Raw genomic sequence first — 20,767 nt, forward strand, 5'->3', positions numbered from 1 at the left:
ACTTTCTTTGCGAGCTCTGTGAATCCCTCTAACATTTTTGCTTGAATCTAGTTGATGAGTTTAGCACGCTGTAGTGAGCTTGCGATCAAGCAAATCAGCATAGGCACTTGAAGTAGACGAGGCCTGTGATTGGTCAATAGCATATAGTCTTCTTTGACCTGGGAATAACCAGTATGAAATCTTTTTCATCAAATTGGTCTTGCTTCTAATTGTCTTTTTCTGGCTTTTGTCAATAACATAGTCTTCTTTGATCTAAGCAAATATTTGGATAATCTGAGAAAAGTTTTATATCGCTTCCCGTGAATAGCACTTTCGGCAAATACCAAAAGCTCCTGGGAATGACCGGTTTCTGATTGTCGTTTTCTGGTTTTTGTCAATGACATAGTTTTATTTGACCTAAGAATGACCAGTTTGACAAATTTTTCATCAAATTGGTATTGCTTGTGATTGTCTTCTTCTGGATAGGCCATATAAGAGAACTTAGCACCAGTTCCGTTGTATCCATGCAATTTAGTCCAGTACGATATTTCAACTGATATGATATTCAAGAACAAAAAACCAGACCAGACACTGAACCGGTCAAGATACTGGTTTAAGGGTTAATGGGTTAAATCGGGATCAAACTGTGGTCAGACCGGTAATAATTAAAATAATTTAATTTAATTAAAATTAGTAAAATATTTATATTCTAATTATAAAAATAATATTTATGTATATAAAAACTTTTCTTTTTTATTTTTTTTCCTTTTTTCCTTTTCCTTTTCTCTATCTTCTTTCTCCCACGTGCCATGCCACTTTTCTCCTTATACCACACATCACGAAGCAATGTCTATCTCATATGACATTGAGCAAGCAGAGTAGACTAGGGTAGACTTGGGTGGTAGCACTGTAGCAGCATATTTTGCCTCCTTGAGCACGCATCACCAGTTCCACCTCTTTCTCAAATTACTTCCTGGCGTCCTCAGCGATCACTTCTATTTCTTCCTCAAATGGAATGGAGAAATGGAGAAATAGCAAAAGGTCAGTACTATTTTTCTTCTCTACACTTTGTTCATCCATCCGATACTCTCTCCTTCTCGTCTTCTACGGATATACCTCAAAGCGGCACAAACAATGATTTCTTTTCCTCAGCCTCCATGATCTCCTCTACTTCTACTACCTGTCTCTGCAGTGTCCATGGTTTTTGGTAGACAATAAGACGTCCATTCCTTCTCCGGAGAACAGTGAGAGCAGTTTTGGGGAAAAAAAAAAACCGACCAACCCAGTCCACCCAGCAGTTTTTCCGATTTTTACCTGTTTAGTCCGGTCCATTCCGGTTCATCCCGGGTTGATTGGGGGCCGGTTTTTAGACTAAACCAGACCGGACTTCAGACCGGTTCACCGGTTTCCGATTGAACCGGCTGGTCTAGTTCGGTTTTTTCTTCCTTGATGATATTTCAACTATGTACTGATCAAATGAATGAACCAACTTTTTGTAAAATCCTTAACCTTAAAAACATTATAACTCGTCATAAAACCACTACTATGGTAGAAAAGGAAAGCTGTTAAAATGAGCTACCATAGTAGAAGGAAAATTTCATACTTTTAGAAATTGACTTTCAAACTCGGGTCAACCCGTAATCCGTTGCATGCAACTAAAAATCATTCATTCATATCCACTGGGCCTCTGAGCCTCCGGCCCGGGTAACAAAACACATCTAGATCAGCCCATATAAATAGTTTCCAACAACATAAATTGAAGTTCTACAAGCAATAGAAAAGGCCTCCGGCCAGTTACAAGTGAGAAGATACACTTCCTTCGGTTTACCATAAAGCCGGGCAATCAAAATATTTTCAAAAGCAGTCCTAATTGTGGCAATATATACTAGCCATACATATACAAGTGTTAGAGGCCTAAAGCTAACCAAGCTCAAGCCTCTGTGTCTCTTCCCAATGGCCCATGCCCGGAACCTTCACCTGAAAACATTGTAAACCACGGGGTGAGACAAAGTCCCAGTAACCAGCCTTTCCAATACTAGGTACTACTAAATAGGTGCTCGTGAGGTGTCAAGTGGGGCAGTTCACAAATAATATGATAACAAGATAGCCACAACAAGTTATGCAAGTACAATGATGCAATCCCATCAACCAAATCCCTCATTTTGGGGGATTTTCAGAAGCCGAATCCGGCCTATCCCTCACTATGGGGGACGTAAGGAGCCCAAAAAGGCCTATCCCTCACTCTGGGGGACGTACTAAGCCGACCATCATGCATTAATGGAGGCCTTACCACGTGGTAGTAACTATCAAAAACTCTCACCAATTCCCAATTCATGCATCATGCTCAAACCATAATCAAATAGTAATTGAACCTTTCATAATTAATTCCTTCCAGTGGCATATCTTTCACAATTCCAAGATTTATTCATTACCAATCAAAACCCCACAAGACGGTTTTTCTTTTTATATATATAACATACAATTTGAATATAATTGTTACTCAGAGCACAAAATATAAATCTACTCACAATACCATAGAAGCAAGTACCAAGGATTGGAAAGTGGTTACCTCTCGCCTAAGCAAGGAATAACAAACCAACGATGTGGCCTCGTGCACCACCAAGACTCACAACCGGTCTACACAAGCACACAAACACACAACCATCATATATTAGCTTTCAAACTAATAATGTGGCCAAAACAATACTTGGGGACACAAAATTCCTATCTCCCATCAAAACTCTACCCAACTCAAAGGGTATAACTATCAAGGCAACACTCCAAGGTCATACCAATCCATTAAAACCTTAATTCCTTTCCAAACATCAATTAAAATTCATAACCTCAAGGACCCACTATAGGAATTCTACACCCAAACATCTATTTTGAACAATTAAGGTTCCAACAACAAATCTAAACCAATTAAACATCCAATTTAACCCTCCTTAACATAACCCAAATCACAAAACTCAGAATCAACCTCTACATTATCAACCTCAATCACAAACCTCCCATTTTCATAAACCCTAGCTTCAAAACTCCAAGTTCTTTAAATCCAAGAAAACTACACCGATTAAATACTTAAACTAACCCAAAGCAATCAATTAAACTCAAAACAATCAGTCAAAAACCTCAATTCCATCACAACTTAGAAAATCCTAGGGTTCCACCAAAAATCCTCAAAAATCCCAAAAAGAAAGAGAAAGTAGATTAGAGGTTAAAATCACTTACTTGAGGTAATGGATCCTTAGAAATGCCCCCTCCAAGCCAGAAATTCAAAACCCTAGCAGAGCTCCTCTCTCCTCTTTCAGATTTTCTAATTTTCGCACACTGAACCCCTCCCGCGACTATAAAGATTCGGGACCTTTCGCCGCGGCGAACTAATCCCGAGAGGGATTACTCGCCTGAAAACCCGACTTCGCCGCGGCGAAAGCTTCCCGAGAGGAAACTCTCGCTCGCCCAGAAAAACTTCGCCGCGGCATGCCCTTACCTTCGCCGCGGCGAAACCTTCCCGAAAGGGAAGCCGCGCTCACCTGAACAATTTCGCCACGGCGTCCCCAAGACTTCGCCGTGGCCAAACCTTCCCAAGAAGACACTCTCTACCTGGAACTCCCAGTGCGCCGGGGCGAACATACCCTGAGAGGGGTACGTTCACCTATTCCTCCAACATACCTCAAATCCAACCCAAACACCAAGATCAAGATTAAATTGCTAATCTATCCTCAAAATCAACCAAAAGAGGCTATTAAAACCCGATAAGACTTAGGATGTTACACTTTTCATACAATTTACCGCATTAGGCAAGAGACTGTGTTCTAATTTAAGTTATCATTGACTTTATTGATTCTTGATTGCATTTCAAAATTTTTATTTTTATTTTTTAAATAATTTATTCATTACTGATTCAATGTTGGTTGGTTTCTTCCATTTAACATGTTAACATAGTATAATATAAAAGTCCACGCCCTCATTTGTTATAGTGCCTGTTTAGTTGGGCTTTTCTGGGTTGAAAAGTGGCTTATTTTCACTACAAGCCCAATTGGACAATTGTAAGGTGTTTGGTTGGGTTTAAGTCCAAAATTAGCTTATCTGTTTTAAGCTATGAAACATGCATTGTGTGAGAAGCTGGATTATCTAGCTTATTGAAGAGCTTATTCATGCTTATTTATCGTTGTGATGTGTCAGAGCCTTTATTTTTCTTTGAGTTCGGCCATATTCCCTCATTTCACCTCTTCCTTCTTTTTTTCACCTTAGAGCTCTCCCACGACTACAAACTACCTCCCAACGTCCTCTGTCATGTCCTCGTTAGAACCACCGACACCTGGTCAATGTGAGCTCCGTCGCATCTCCGCTGTAAGGTCATCGTGTTAGGTGTGGCATTGAATGACCGAGAGCCTACTCCTTCATCGCAACTTTGACCTTGGCCGAGTTGCTATTGGCATCTCCAACCCAGGTCACTGCCGTCTGTCGGTGCATGTGAGGTGTGCGTCGAGATCTTAGCCTCCAAGTGGAATAGAGTGTCCGATCTACCTCTAGCAAGCTTCGGGTGGCCTGATCCGTGACAGGTTGGCCGGTTCCTTTTTTTGTGTTGGTTTTCGGTGAATATGACAGTGATACGCGATTGATCCAAGCATGTGGAGTTATGTGTGTGTTAATCTGTGTGTGAACTGATAGAACATTCAGTTTTGATTCCCTGTTGTTGCTTGAAATTGCCATCCTCCCTATTATCCGTCAAGGCCACTCCCTTCACTAGTGGAGGCAGGGAAATGTAGTAACCCAATTCACGAAAAATCATTCTCGTTCCTCGTGGAAATATTTCCTGTGCAAACACCACCGTGTTGTCCTTTTTGTTTTTTTTTCCCCCTTCTGGTTCAGTGCTCTATTTCCTGAAATGGTCATCGTTCCTGTTATCGGTCAAGGCCACTCCCTTTATCGATGGAAGCAGGGAAATGTAGTAACCCATTTGAGGAAAAAGGTAGTCAGCCACCACTGTGTTGCCTTTTTCCCCCCTTCTATTTCAGTACTCTGTTTGTTGTGATTAATTATTTGATTGATTATTTAAGGTTAAATCATCTTCAGGCTTCTATGTACTCTTTTTATAATATTTATAGAAATTTAACAGAAAGAATTGTTAAGTTCTTTGCTATATGAATTTTGGAGCTTCAGGTTAATGTTATTGTTTGAATCATAAGGAGTATTTGCGTTTTATAAAGCACTGATTCGTATTTAGCACAAAATAACTATTTTAATAAATCCTGTTGATCATCTAGTGTGGAAATGGCTTTATTTATAACTTCTTTTTCCAAATTCAAAGTCATTTTAAATTTAAGATTAATTTCTGTAAAGCCCTTAAAACTAAAACTTCCTTACCTAACAAGATAACTAGTGGTGGATGGCAATGATATGCTTAAACTTATAATTTTTACTTGAATTCTCGTCTGTACTTTGGATAGATTTTTAATAAGAAAGTGATAGTTCTAATGATTATTAAGTTCAACGATCATTAAAGATGAGTAAGCCTAAAATCAATTGCCTAGATGGTAAATATAAGGTTAGAAGAACTATAGGTGAGAAATCCTTTAGAAGAGCTATAGATGAGGGAACATTTGCAATAGAGTGAAATAGGAATTATGAAATTCAATGGGAGAGATAGAGATTTTATATAATTTAAATAGATAAAAAGAATTTTAACAATTATCATCAATGTAAATCATCAATTGATATTAATATAAATTTATCAATATCATATATAAAATGAAAACCATAGTTGATGTTGTATATTTACGGGTATCATTCATTTATTCCAAATTTTTCAGTCAACTTTTTTTCTTAGAAAAATATCTTAAAAGGACATTTAAATAACTCAAATTTTGATTTCAATTACTAAATTTATGAAACTCCTACTTAGGTCACATCATTTAGAAAGAGATTTTCAAATTGTATGAAATGACTTTAATGCTAGTTTCATTAGAAACAAAAACAAAATTTTAAATTAACACTTTTTTGTCTTGGGATTTCTTCTGAATTTTAGGTGAGAAGTCTATGCAAATAACATATATCTTTGTTTGGATAGAACTTATTTCTTACATAATGTAACTTCAACTTGAACGTTGTTTGTGCTTTGTTTGCTTATGTTAGTCTTGTCTCTATTATTTTCCTTCTAGAAATGGATAATGATAAAGGAAAAGTGACATGGGATCCTTATAGGACAAAAATTCTAATCAATGCTTGTGTCGAGCAAATAGTGCACAAGGAACGCCAAGGATCATAGATCCTACATTTCGTGGAACTCATACAAAAATTGATAATGACCTAAGTTATTATCCATTTTTTAAGGACATAATTGGAGCAATTGATGACGCTCATATACCACGTGTTGTCCCTGCTACAAAACGAGACAAATTTATTGGCAAAAAAGAAAATCCATCACAAAATATCATGGCTATATGTGATTAGGATATGTGTTTTACTTTTGTCTTGGTAGGATGGGAGGGATCCGCACATGATGCTTGTATATTTGACGGTGTTATTACAAATTCATCTCTAAATTTCCCTTATCTACCTCTAGGTATATGTTTATATGTTCCAATCATGCATATTTTTAGTTATTTCATATTTTTATTCATTTCACAATGTCTCAGATTGTTTCATGAATCATTAGGAAAATATTACTTAGTTGATGCGGGGTATCCAACACCAAATAAATATTTAGGTCCATACAGATTTGAGCATTACCACCTTCTGAGCTTTGACGACAAGTAGGATTCCGAAATAGTAACGAAACCTTCAATTATTATCATTCCAGTTTAAGGTGCACAATAGAAAGAACATTTGGTGTTTAGAAGAATAGATTTCAAATCTTACAAAATATACGTGTTTACGACTTCCAAACATAAGTGCACATGGTTTGTGTAACAATGGCCATTCATAATCTTATAAGGAGACATTCAAGCTCGGACTTCTTTTTTCAACAAGCTAAAAATGATAATATAGTTGACGAACATGATCAGGCTAAAGCTAGTCAACCATCGTCTTCAAATGTTACATCACAGTCTTCATCACATATGAATCGCATCCGTGATGTAATTAGAGACCAAATTATCTATAGCTTATCAGTTAATTAATTATGTAATATTATTTCATTTCACTTTGTTGCAATATTGCAAATGGGAGTTCAAAACATTTTTATCCATTCAAATTATGTCTCACTTTATATTTGCAATATTTTTTTCATTTCTCTGATGTTTTCAAATTTAATTCATTCAATAAATTTCACTTCTTCATATTAAATTAATTTAAATTCATTGCATTATGTGAATTTATTTTTTATCATGTTTCACTTTATATTTAAAATATTTCTTATGATTTCTCTAAATTTTTCAATTTTAATTCACTCATTAAATATCACTTCTTCATTATATTATCTCAATTCATTTTTTTTCACGTTTCACTTTCTATTTAAAATATTTTTTATGATTTTTCTAAAGTTTTAAAATTTAATTCACTCATTAAATTTGACTTCTTCATATTAAATTATTTTAATTTCATTATATTATGTGAAATCATTTTTTTAATCATGTTTTATTATCCATTAAAACTCATACTCATTTTGATCATTTTACAACTAAACTTACTTTTATTCAACCATTATCCAAATAACTTTTTACCAATCTCATATTTGCAAAATAACTTTTCTAAACTCCAATCGAAACACAATTTAGCTTTTACCTTAACTTCACTTTTCCATAAGCTACTTTTCCAATTACTAATCCAAACAGACTTATAATCATCGTCCAATACAATATTTCATTTAGAAGAAAATTGATGTTCTTGGTCATACTTTCATTCCTAGTTGTCTGCGCGCATTATTAAAGGGGTGTTTAGCTGAAAACCAGATCAATTATTTTAAAAGTGATTTTACAATATAAAAAGTAAGTATGTGAGAAGATCTCTCTCTCAATTTAGGTAAAGTGCTTTCAGAGTTACCAAATACCCTTACGTTAGATATGCAATTCTGGTGTTTTTTTTAGTAAATCAACAAACAGTAAAAATTGTTGACATCCAACATTTATCATTTGATTCATAGACTACTTTTATGAATGTTCTCAAGGACATCATAAGGATATTGTTGAGGACCTTAGTTTCTTTAAGTTCTTTTGCTTCTTTCTCATGTAGAAGATGTTAGTATTATTGTAGTTTTAGAGATGTTTTGTGTTTTTCCTCAATTTATTGGAAGTTTGTAGTTGTTGTTATTCCTTAATATATTTTTGCCTTTTGCTCCAAAAAAAAAAAGTTTCAAGCTGGCTACAATCTCATTCAATTATTGTAACACTATGTTTTAAAATATGTAAAAAAAAATTAAAATAAAATGAGAGTCAATTTTGTTCAGGGTACACGACAAAGTTGTTGGCCCCTACTAATAAATGATATAACCTCTTGAATAAATTTGATGTTACATACCACTTTATCTTCTTATTTCACAATTTAAAAATTTAATGAATGGCCTCATAAATTTTAAAAATGTTTCAGGTCAATAGCGCAACATAAGCAAAAGATCATAAATTTTAAATTAACTTTAAATAAGACATTAAAATGGTTAGTTCATTTAAATTTGATTATTTTGGTAATAAAATGACACGTTATGCTGTAATGAGTATAAACTGGTTAGGGAGTTAACTAACATTCTAAAGTTCATATACTCGTACAAGGTACTTGTAGAAGAAAAAATGTAGATAAGAGTTGCCATCAATAAATCATTAAATTTAGACGACACAATTATTGGATGGAACTGAAAAACTAATAAAAAAGCTTCTAGGATCAAAGCAAACCAACAAGATTTCCTGGTTAGCCAAATGCATAAGAGGGTATTTTTTTCAAGGGGCCACTTGGTATACAGAATATGGAATAAAAATGGATCAAAGGAAGGAAGTGATTTTTTATATGTGAAAATTGTTTGTTCTATTTTGATGCAAGAAAAAGGGAACTTCTCCAATCCAAAAAAGAAAAAAAAAGTTCCATCCCATGGACCAGGGGCGAAAATACTTTAGCTATTTTGGTAAGTGTATAATATATTGTTACTGTGTAATTAGTTGGTTGATTGTGTATTTAAACTTATATTAGAAATTAAAATCCCCCCGCCCCCCCCCCCAAAAAAAAAAAAAAGAAATTGATACAGGGAGATAAAAATATAAACACAAATCTGTGGATGAGCTCTTTTATAGGAAGGACAAAAACATATGTGGAAATTGTGAAATGAGTTGGCCTTTCTCCTTTCCTTTTCTGTTTTTCATTCTCTTTATTCTCTTTCTACCCCTTGTTTTTCAAATTTCTCAGCAAATAAGAAAATTGCGTAATATAAAAAGTAAAATTATATATGCTTCTCTATTATTCAATAAAGAAAATGCTCATAACACAATATGTAAATGACAGAACAAAACCTAATGTACAAACAATCAATCCACTAATCTGAAAAGTAATATGGATCCAGTCTTAGGAACCAAATAGTGTGTTAGGGGTTTTTTTGTTACTGGTGAGCTCTTCTGTACATGCACAAACTCACTCAAGTAAACTGTAACCCCATTTGAAGTATCAGACCAAACTGGAAACCCTTTTAGGGAAATGTAATTTTGTGTATAAAGTGTTACCACTTGAGCATATATGATTTTATTTTTCCTCTTTTCTATCTTTGTAATCCTTGTTTACATAGGGGGCAACAAGATATGATTCTCAGCCATTGATCCACACATTTTTGGTGAAACATATGAGAACATGGCAATTGCCTCACTTCTTCTCTATCTTTGTATTTGGTCAAGCAAATGCAACATTCCTGTCATCACACACAAAATAGAAAGGACAAACCCATCAGTATACAAATGGATATAGTAGAAGTGCTAAAAATCTGCAGGTCATTTGGTAAATTTCCATCTTTATTATGATATCTTAAATACTGGCAAAGATTAAATACCTAACTACTTTCACATGTTAAGTTTCAATATGGTATGAAGAATTAGATTTTGAGCCCCATGAATCGCACAGGACCCAAAGAAAGGAACAACACTGTTTATGACGTGCAACGGTGCAATGTAATATAGATTTTGTGGCTGTGGATAGAGTGATAGCAGAGGATCAAAGGACTTGGAATTACATGAACTAACAGGATGGACGATATGCTGTGCCAACAAGATACTGATCTAGTTTGATAGCTAGTAATAAGAAGTTAAGAACATTGACAAAGTGTATTTGAAGTACTGAATATAAAAATCTTAATCCTGTGGTATATGATGCATTAATATTTATATCAGTATTGAAGATCCCACCAGCATGCTAAATGGCTAACATAAATTGAATATGATCATTAACAAATAAAGATGCTTCATCCTTGACAGGTGACTCAGACTAGTTCAGCCATTTATGGGATAGGATCTCCATGTTAAAAACTTAAAATGTCCGTATTTGAAATTTGTGAGTGTACAAGTTAGTCTTAAGAAAATAATCATCTCCTAATTAATCATTCATGTTGGAGTTTCAATCACTCAACAAAAGAACTAATACAGACCAAGTTTGTATTTTCAGAGACTAACCCACAATTATTAAAGTTCTGGGAACTAAAAGTTAAATGGGCGTAGTCACTCAAATATATATATATGTATATATGATGAGTTTCCTATATCGTGATACATTTTACTACGACATTCAAGATTATTTTGCATAGATTGAATCTAACTGTTAAAAAAATGCTTCAGCCTTAAGTGGTTTAGCTACTTACAGGATCTTCATTGACCAGCCCTTCACTGGCTGCAGAATCATGGCCATTCTCCAACTTGTTATGAACTTGCTTGTATCTCCAACTTGGAAGCTGTGAGATTTGATCATCAGAAGCTCCCTTATCAGAAGATGCCATGTTCATGTTGTAACCGAGGAGGCTGCTGATTAGAGGCACACAGCAGCAGAGCAGGAGGAATAGAAGGAAAGGGAAAGAGTAGGTTATGGCATTCCATGCAAGCAAGGCGATGCAGAGCACATGCAGTTTTGGAGCACTTTGAAATGACCCAAAACGTGAGTCAAAAACCCAAACATTTCCCATGACAAACCATATGGCGAAGAAAAGCTCCAGTGAAGTCCTGCATTTGTTCATCAAATGTGAACACCTGCATCAGAATTGCAGACTTCAGTTTCAAGTTGAACTATAAATATTGCATGGTTAAAAAGAAAGAGGATATTGAGTAAAAATATATTTATATAATCCCAAGTTAAGAGAGAACTTGACCGATGGTTATAAAACTTGCAAGATGATATAAATTTGTTTAACCATATCTATTTTTGTTGTTCAAATTTGGATCGATAGGCAACTCATGTTTTATGACAACTTAAAATGCTGATAAAAGAGTTAAAGGTGTACTTCCTCATATATTTATTACGAGGATTTAACATGTGTGCCATCAACTGAATAGATCAACTCATTTAAAAGAGCTCTTATTGGTGTCTGATGGAGACTTGGTAATATAGGATACCAAATGCCACATTGAGTATGATGAAATGCTCAATGAGGTATGTGTAAGTACTATAACCTGTGAGCTCATTTTAATCGATAACATTAAAATAACCATACACCCACCCTTTAGTTCTTTGTTTCTAAAGAGAAATCATGAAAATTCGACCAAAAGAGAAATCACTAAAATTCAATCAAACCAAGATGTATCAGTTATGACAAAATTAAAGTTCTTTTTTTGGGGCCAACATGAAAAGTTTAATTCATAGGAAGATGAAAAAGTTTATTTAAAGAAAGATTGTCCTTTTCAAACCCAAAAGCACCTATGAAAACAATATACTCCTTCCCATGCTTATTATAAGGAATCCTGCATAATTCATATATAAGACATTTTGTATAAAGTATTAATTTTTGCCACTTGGTATCCTTAACTAATTATAAAACTTCATAGCTAACTAACTGAACTTCTCTAACTAATGACTTCTATTGAGAGTAATTTTGATATTTTACAAAAAAAAGAAGCTAATCTTAACTAACTACATTAATTTATATAACTTTGTTGTTAGGTACTCGTAATAAGTACCGAAGGTGGTACGAAGTTTTAGATAAGCATAAGGGAATACCTGGTTTCTTCATTGCCTCTCTGCTGTTCCATATCAGAGAGGCTAAGAGCATCTCCATGAGACAAATAAAGCTGACGATAGCGGCCATAAAGCAGCAGCAGATTGAGCAGACAGCCAATATCATAACCAGAAATCCATATCCTCATAGGCCAAACAGGTCTCTCCCTCTTAGAAATGGACAAAACCAAGGTTGTGAGGGTTATCTGGACCATCAGAGCAATCAACTCTAATGTCATCCATGTGCTGGAATTGAAAGGATTGGAGCCAAGGTCAGACCTTGATCCATTTTGGTAATGGAAAACTCTTCTTAAGAAGGTGAACCATCTTGCTCTGGATATTCTCATGGCCATCCGAATTAAAAAGGAAGGCCTTGAATTATGAGAAGACCTGTTTCTGGCACTAGCCAGTCTATCTTCTCTTGATGCAGAGTTTGAAGCAAAAATCAAGATCCCGGAATTCATCTCAAAGTGTTATTTTGGAATCAAGCTGAAAAGTTTCTAAAGCATGAACAGAAGACGCCCTTTTTTGCCTATATCAGATAAACACTCTTACAGAATTCTATATGTTAAAAATAGCATGAAGGATTGCAGATAACCAACTTTCTTGTGAGTCTGATAAATTGACAATTATACGAAAAGCTTTGATGGGTTTGTGACTTCAATACCGTCTGAGAATTTGTGAACATATTAGGACCGACTCCCATATGCTTCAGAACTCCGCAATAAGCCAGAACTTCATACCATGAAAACTTGAACTTCAAGAACTTCCTGGGTCTGAAGTCTCAGCAATAAAACCCGGCTGATTTTGAAATCCCAGAGCACGAACGTTTCAGCAAACACTTCGCCAGCAAAATCCTTAGAGGTAATAATAAACTCTAGGAAGGAATTCTATGGACAGAGCTGAATAAGAAGAAGACGAAGAAGAAGGAGCACAAAAGCTATAATTTTATATCATGAAACTTGCTTAAAACCTCAGCAATAAAACCCAGCTGATCTTGAAGGCCAAGAGGATGGAACTTTCAGCAAACACATACAGAGCAGAAAGCTTCAACCAGAGATGAGAAATTCAAGTGGGGCTCCACTGATGAAGCTGAATATGAAGAATAAGAGAGACCTAAAGTGTTTATAGGAGGACGAGAAACAGAGGATGAAGAAAAGATTGGTATGAAGGACGTGTCAGGAAGGTGAGGTTGGGTTTCAGATGGTGACCAATAATCAACTGCTGTTTTGCTAAGCTTTGCTTTGATTCCAAGGGAATCTACAACGTTTGGAGGGAAGTTAACCGTTGGCCAAACTTCCTCAGGCTTTATATATACACACACGCATAAATATATTTTATCAAAGTGAGCCAAACGGAAGAAAGCAACTGTCTGCTGATCTGCTCGCCAATCTCTTAACTTCCCCTCTCTCTCTCCCTTTCTCCCTCTCCTCTCAAAAACATTGAGACAGCCTCATGTTTTTTTCCCCTTTCCCACTCTATAAATGTAGATGACCTGTTGGTCTCGCTTTGAATTTAAGTAGATAAGACTTAAAGTACTGATATTTGTTTTTGTTAAAATCATGACCAATAGAAGAAGTGTTTGTTTGCGCAGAAAATTGACCCAGAAAATAAAAAGAAACTGGGATTTGAATTCTGGCGGGTACAGTAGCTGATGATTGTGGGTTATGTGGCAAAGGGGTTGGCCACCTAATCCAATTTTCAGATCGTATCAGGTTGGAGGAAGGTGGTCATCGTTATGTCTCCCAGCGATGGCTACCAATTTTCCTTTTTTTGAAGGGCATATATAGCCCACACCAATATATTTCTTCTGTGGGGTACATCATCTTTTCATTTATGACAAGTGTTTAATAAAGACAAGAAATTCTGGATAATTAATTTATTTTGTATGATTGGAGTTAATCATAATATGAATTTGTGTTATTATTACTTTAAAACACAAACACAAACGTAATAGCTCAGTAACTTAATCTTCTGAGCATTTGGTGAGATATGGTTACTCATGTCCAACTTGGTCCTCCCCAAAAAAAAAAAAAAAATTCCTCTATGATATTTATAAAGATGAGAGAAATCTATTTATAAGTCATATCATTAATTTTTTTTCATATAAATTTTTAATTTTATGTTTTATTTATTATTATATTGATTTCATACTCACAAGATATAATATATATTATTTCTGTATAAATTAGATCTTATATTTAGAATCAAATCTCATATTAAATAGGGGATGAAGTCAAAAAATTATCAAATTTTAGAGCAGAGCTAATAAAATTTACAAATTTTTTATTTATATAAAACATGTTAGTTGGCAAAAATAATGGAACATATTAAAAATAGCTTAGAAATCATGCTACAGAGAAGTATGTTTAAATAGTAATAATAATAATTTTAAATAAATAAGGGGAAATATTATGTAATTATGAATGGACAATAAATGGGGATTCTTCTCGTAATCGCCAAAATGAAGATTGTGTGGAGGATGAAGCAAGCTGTAGAGGTCAACGTCCCTTAATTAATGGAAGGGAAAGGAGGCCTAACTGAAAATGGACATCTTGCTGATCAAACATTGTAGTTCAACTTTTATTCAACATTTGCCACTTAATATAAAAATATAAAAATTAGTTTATTAATTAAAGTAGATTAAAAAAATTAATTAAATCAATTATTTATAATAAATAGGTATTTTATTAAAAAGTACGTTTAATAATCATATTCATTAGCTAGAACTACGATTTGATAAAACTTTTAACATATGTAACTATTATAAAAATTACCTTGGAAAAAATAGATATGTATAAGGAAGAAAGTACATTTTGGTCTTATATTTATAATCAAATTAAATGCCAAACTAACTTTTATATTAAAGACAGGAGACAGTATTAAAACTTATTCAACCTTTCTCTCTTGTCATATATGCTACTTCCAATCTTTTTACAAGACACTTAAAAAAGATAGAGAGATTTTTAATCAATTTTTATGACACTATAAAAATACTTTTTCACTTCTCAAAGGATCAGTTTAACAAGGATGAAGCTGATTTTTTTTTTTCATCCTGAGCATCTTGTTCTTCAACCACAATTCTATATCTTCATCTTCGTTGATCATTAGAACAGTCTACAAGTGTTCTAACATCTTCACATCCTTTTTTCTTGTTAGGACAATATAAATAAAATTAAAAAGGGTAAGTCTTTCCATAATTTGATGAAAATATTGAAATTAACTTATAAAAAGAAACTAGGGACGATATATATATTGATAATTTAATTGGCTAGAATACTTTTATCTAGGGCTGCACAACGGACAGACCGGACCAAACCAAACTCAACCCAAAGCCTGGTTTAATTTTTGGTCAGGCTAGGTTTGGCAGTCTGTAATCTGGTCTAGTCCAGTGGTGACCTGAGGTCATTTGGACTGGATTTAATCCACCAAACTAGTGGACAAGTTTAGGTAGTCCAGGTTTCAATTTTTTTTTTAAACTTTTTTTATGGGAAGTAAGATTTCAATATGATAAATATAATTTAAGACATTTAAAAAATACCTATAATCACATAAAACTCATTTTAAAATATTAAGACTTCATCATAAATACATAAAAATTTCTTAAAAAAATAAAAAATTAAAGGTAATATCTAAATTACAAATTATTGAAAAATAAGAATTCACCTTGACTGGACCAGACCAATCCAGGTAGTCTGATCACTTGGTTTGAAACCCAGTCCAGCCCGACCAACTAGTCTGGTCTAATCTGGTCTAATTTCATTATATAGTTTATTTGAAGTGGATGGACAGAACCGGACCACTTCAAGTTGGACCGGATTGACCAAATTATCGGGTTTTTGTACACCCCTACTTTTATCATTGAATTTTATATAAAATAATATGAGGAAAAGAATTTTGTATATTAAAAAATATAGTTAAAAGTAGTTAATGACTTAAACTATTTTAAAACTTACATGCTGTTTTCTGGTCTACCCTTATTCAAGCTTTCTTGATTTAACGAGAAAACGTACCTTTTTATGTTTATGATACTGCAATTCCAATGACCCTATTTAATTCCAAAAATACTTTTTATGGAAATTGAAATTAAGTATTTATTAATCTAATCATAATTTTAATTTATAGTGATTATTTTATTGTATTTTATTATTAACTGATATTTTTACCCAATATTAATTAATCAAAAATTTAAAAAACCATTTTTGACCTTTATATTAAAGGTATTTTTTTATATGGTTGTCTGATTGGTTGGATTTGATCATTGGCAGGCCTAAGTAAGAGGATCTCTTCCAAAGACATTTTAAACATTCACACGGATTCAAACTTGAGAGCTCATGTTTAAGCAGTCAAAACTCAAAACCCCTTTCACCAAGACCAATGCTTCTTAGTTGTAATAAAGGTATTACAATTGACTCACTATTTTATCATATATATCCTTCATCATATTATAAATAAAAAGCTAATCAATTTTTTTATCATATTATTCCGAACATAATTATATATGTGCTGCAACCATATCAAATACTCTTCTGATTCTTAATATAAGACATAATTATTAAATTAATTTTGATTCTAAATATATGACCTATTTCTCATATTTATTAATTTTTTCTAAATTACTCTTATGAATACTTTCTCAACCATGATCAAGTAAGTGAGGGGAGGAAGGATATTAAGAAAGATGATTATGTCAGACAAAAAAAACAAAGAAACATGATTATGGTATTTTAGAAAAAAAATCATATTTCTTATAATTAACTAACTTACCTAACTTTCTTAATCTAATCAAATTAGTTAAATAGATCTTATATTAAAGACCGAAGGAGAGTGTGTGTGTATTTTTTTCAGATGTCATTTTCAATGGGCAAACGGGTCCTCTAGATGGTGCTTAGTTACATTAGAAATTTACAAAGATGGAAGCTCCTGGGAGCCTCGCTTTTTCCTTGGGCGGTTGGACTTCTAATAAAGCGGCCCGTGGAATCAATTCAGGTTTAAGAAACTATAATCCAAACATTTATTAACTTCTCATATTCCTCCACGGCATAATGTTGCTCATTAATTCTACCCCAAAAATCAATGATCATTATGACAATAACAGGATATCAAATTTTTTCTACCATATAAATTTTAATGGTTGAATAATTACATAAAATTTCCCTAAATTTAGCATCATCTATAAAAGCCTCATTAACTTTTAAAACTTAATAATCAATCTCCTAAATTTTTAAATCTATGTAGATAACCTCAAACTAGTCAATTTTATGCCCCCTTTTAAACTTTAGTTTTGTATACATATAAGCACAATCGCTTAAACTTTGAGTTATATGTAAATAAAATTCTTAAACTTTAAGCTATCCGCAGATAAATAATGAATAAAATTAATAGTGTGAGAATTACCTACGTAAACATAGAAATTGAGGAGATTTATTATAAAATTTAAATGTCAGGGAAGTTATTATGGTATTTTTTTAGTGGGCAGTATTTATTATGATACTGACATACAACTTAAGAAGGTTTTGTATAATTTAATCATTTTAATGAGCATGATTTCTGATAGAATATTTTTATTAGTGTTAAAATTGAGTTAAAGTTTATGTTTTAAAATAGAGGAAAGGTGATAAAATCAAAGGAAAGTTAATCTATTTACTTTATAAATTTTTAAGGAGCATTAGTTTTTATAAATTATAAATAATGATGTTAACCTCAAGCTGCATGTAAGACCTTTTTTTTTCTTTTGGCGAGTAATGTACCACTTTGTTTATAAATATAAGTTATTCGTAGGAAAAAGTTTTGGTTCCAAATGTCACTATAATATATTTACTGTTTGTTTTTCAATTTTAACATTATCTAATTCTTATAGGAAAGAGATAAATGAGAGATATGAGAATGATTGGTAAATTAAAAAAAAAAACTTTGAAAATTTTGTTAATTTAATGTATGTTTTAGTATGCAAGAACATATTATAAGTGATTTATATTAAAAATCAGAACGGTAACATCTAAAACATTCATATATCATATATTACATGCTGCATTATTTTTAACATAAACTCTCCTTTGATAACTAATGAAAAAGAAACTTGCGGTTTTATAGGCCAAATGACACCAAACATCTTTTAAGATTTTCATAAAAATGAAGTTATAAGTTAAAATTTTGTAAAGGGCATAAAAAGTGTGTGAGTCATGATAAAACGACTTAAAAAATTAGTTTATATTTATTTTCATTCAAGTTATGAATTTATTTGATCCACTAAATCAATTAAACATGCATATAATTACCATTTGACATTTTAACTTGAATTCATTTTACTGGTCAAAGACTGTTGAATTCATTTAAATCATGCATGTTTATTTTGTTCCTTTCTTTTTTTTACCCAAAAAATTGATCTGAATTGGATTTGAAGGTTATTATTATTTAACTATTTAAGGATAGATCTCAACTGAGAAAAAAAAAATCACACAATGATGCCTATAATTATTAATTATCAAAATTCTTATATGGATAGTATTCACCTAGCTTTATTGAGGAGCTAACAAAAATATTTTGACACGTCAAATGAGACAAATATTTTATTACATTTTCAAAATTTAAAAATTAAATTGATTCAGTAGTTTATAGCCTCTTCCATAATTAAAAAAAATCCCGTCTAATATGCATTAAGTTATTTTATTATATTATATTTTTCAATTTTATCTTCATTCAATCTTATTGTTTGTTAAAATTTAGTAAATCACACTTTTTATTTTACTATTATTGATTCTTAAAATATACAAGTACACATATAAATTTTCTTACGAACACCTGTAAATTTTTATATTACCTCTGTCAATGAAAATTAAGATTTGTAAGTTTTTTTTTTATAAATACTTGTTATTTCACTATTATTAGCTGTTAAAATGTATAAACTACTTAATCTAATAGAAATAAGGAAGACTTCTTTTTTGTCAAAAATATAAGCAGTTCAACCTAAATATTGTCTTAAAATTTAAGACTCTTAAATGATGCGAGAACCGCACAAGTCACCATCTACTTTCTTTTTTTTTGAAGTCAAATATATTTGATGAGTCAAAAATTGAGGCCGAAATAATTGATGGATAAGACTCATACTAATGCATGTGTTGTCAGTCTACAGATTTGCAATTTTCAATTACTCATCTTCCATATTAACATCACAAATAAAAATCAAATTTTGGTTCAATTTTAAAATTTTATTTGGGTAAGATTTCTAATTTTAGAAAACAACGATTTATTTACTTAAGTTAATTTATTCTAACGAGATATTTTTCGTGAAAAATTAGTTGTGCCCTTGTAACGTTCCGAAAAGTGCCCTAGTTATATTTGTGATTATATGACTTCAAATACTTAAATTTTAATGTATGAAAATTATTTTTATATATCTTATATTTAATCGTTTTATAAACTAATTGTCAAATACACTAAAAAAAAAAAAATTCTTACGTACTATAGACATTTAGCTGCAATGGGCCATTGCCACCACATTCTTTCATATTTTATCTCATACTTATCTTCTAATATTATTAATTTTCTTTTGTATTTTGTTTTCTTCCCTCATGCATCTAAACTTACAAGTACTCTATATACTCCTCCTCCTTATTATAAGACTCAATTTGACTTTTTATTTGGTCATAATTATAAGACCCGATCCATTTTGTCATATTTATACATTTTTTTCAAGATAATCCTTCTAATAATGATAGTTTTAGCCAATATACTTAATTAGAAAGGATATTTTAGGAATGACAACACTTATTTATTATAACCAACTTAACTTACTTCCTTAATTTCCTCAAATAGTCAATTGGGTCTTATAATTTATTACCTTATTGTACTTGCATTTAGCAAGTCAATTTATTAATTTATATATTATGTGCCTTATTCAAGAAATTTATAAACAATTTAATCCTTAGCTTCAACTTGACAATAAGCATATCTTTATTTTATATATGTCTGAAACTTACCGTTAATAATTTTTTATGTTTATATGTAAATAATATAAGGATATGGTCTCAAACTTAAATAATGATATTTTCTATGCCAATTATTATTACTTAAAAAAATTACACATGTCACTATTTGTTAAACACTCTGTCAACATTTAACATTTCAATGGCCCTTTTTTAAAAATGAAACTTACGGTGTTAAAGATGGAGGACGAAAAGATATTTTAAAAATTTAAAATTACAATAAAATTTTTTGTAAAGTTAAAGGACAATAGGTACACTTTGGCCTACTTAGAATGCATAAAAAAAATTACTTAAACGGAAATTAAAACAAATAATAATATCTTAATATCTATTAAGGATGTGACACAAGATTGAAAGCATGCCTTGACTCATAAATTAATAACCCTTTTGATTTCTTCAAGCATAAAATAAAATAAATAAAAAGTGTTTCCCAGCTTTATCTCTTCTCAGATCACTTTAAGTGAAGCTATAATATTTGAAAATAATGGAAGTCGCTAAAATTTACAGAAGGAATAAAGAGACGGAAAGAGAGCCTTTTAATTATATATAATATAATTAACTTTCATGAAGTGGAAAGCTATTTATTTCTATATAATATCTTCAGGGAAAATATAATCATATTCAAAATGTCAAAAGATTCATCATCTTTGGTTTAACACGTATACATAACTTTATCCACATAACTATATCTAATT

At 32.1% G+C, this 20,767-nt stretch overlaps 1 protein-coding gene across 1 annotated transcript; it reads right to left on the reverse strand.

Annotated features, from left to right (window-relative positions):
- Positions 1-9,334: 9,334 nt before the first annotated feature.
- LOC114712514 (E3 ubiquitin-protein ligase At4g11680) lies at positions 9,335-13,540 on the reverse strand. Its single transcript, XM_028897059.1, has 3 exons — positions 12,091-13,540; positions 10,745-11,126; positions 9,335-9,805 (listed from the first exon to the last, which is right to left on the reverse strand). Exons 1-3 carry the CDS (start codon positions 12,549-12,551, stop codon positions 9,659-9,661), a joined length of 990 nt encoding a protein of 329 aa, XP_028752892.1. The 5' UTR covers positions 12,552-13,540; the 3' UTR covers positions 9,335-9,658.
- Positions 13,541-20,767: the final 7,227 nt, after the last annotated feature.

The sequence above is a fragment of the Neltuma alba genome, unplaced genomic scaffold (assembly GCF_004799145.2).
Source record: "Neltuma alba isolate B1F8T4 unplaced genomic scaffold, ASM479914v2 tig00011367_pilon, whole genome shotgun sequence".
Classification (NCBI taxonomy): Eukaryota; Viridiplantae; Streptophyta; class Magnoliopsida; order Fabales; family Fabaceae; genus Neltuma; species Neltuma alba.

Excerpts from the sequence above, each read along its gene's own strand:
- LOC114712514 (XM_028897059.1), bottom strand. The coding sequence starts at position 12,551 with ATGAATTCCGGGATCTTGATTTTTGCTTCAAACTCTGCATCAAGAGAA. Across the intron at positions 11,127-12,090 it reads AGAGGCAATGAAGAAACCAG|GTGTTCACATTTGATGAACA; the intron begins GTATTCCCTTAT and ends ATTCTGATGCAG. Across the intron at positions 9,806-10,744 it reads GGCTGGTCAATGAAGATCCT|GAATGTTGCATTTGCTTGAC; the intron begins GTAAGTAGCTAA and ends GTGTGATGACAG.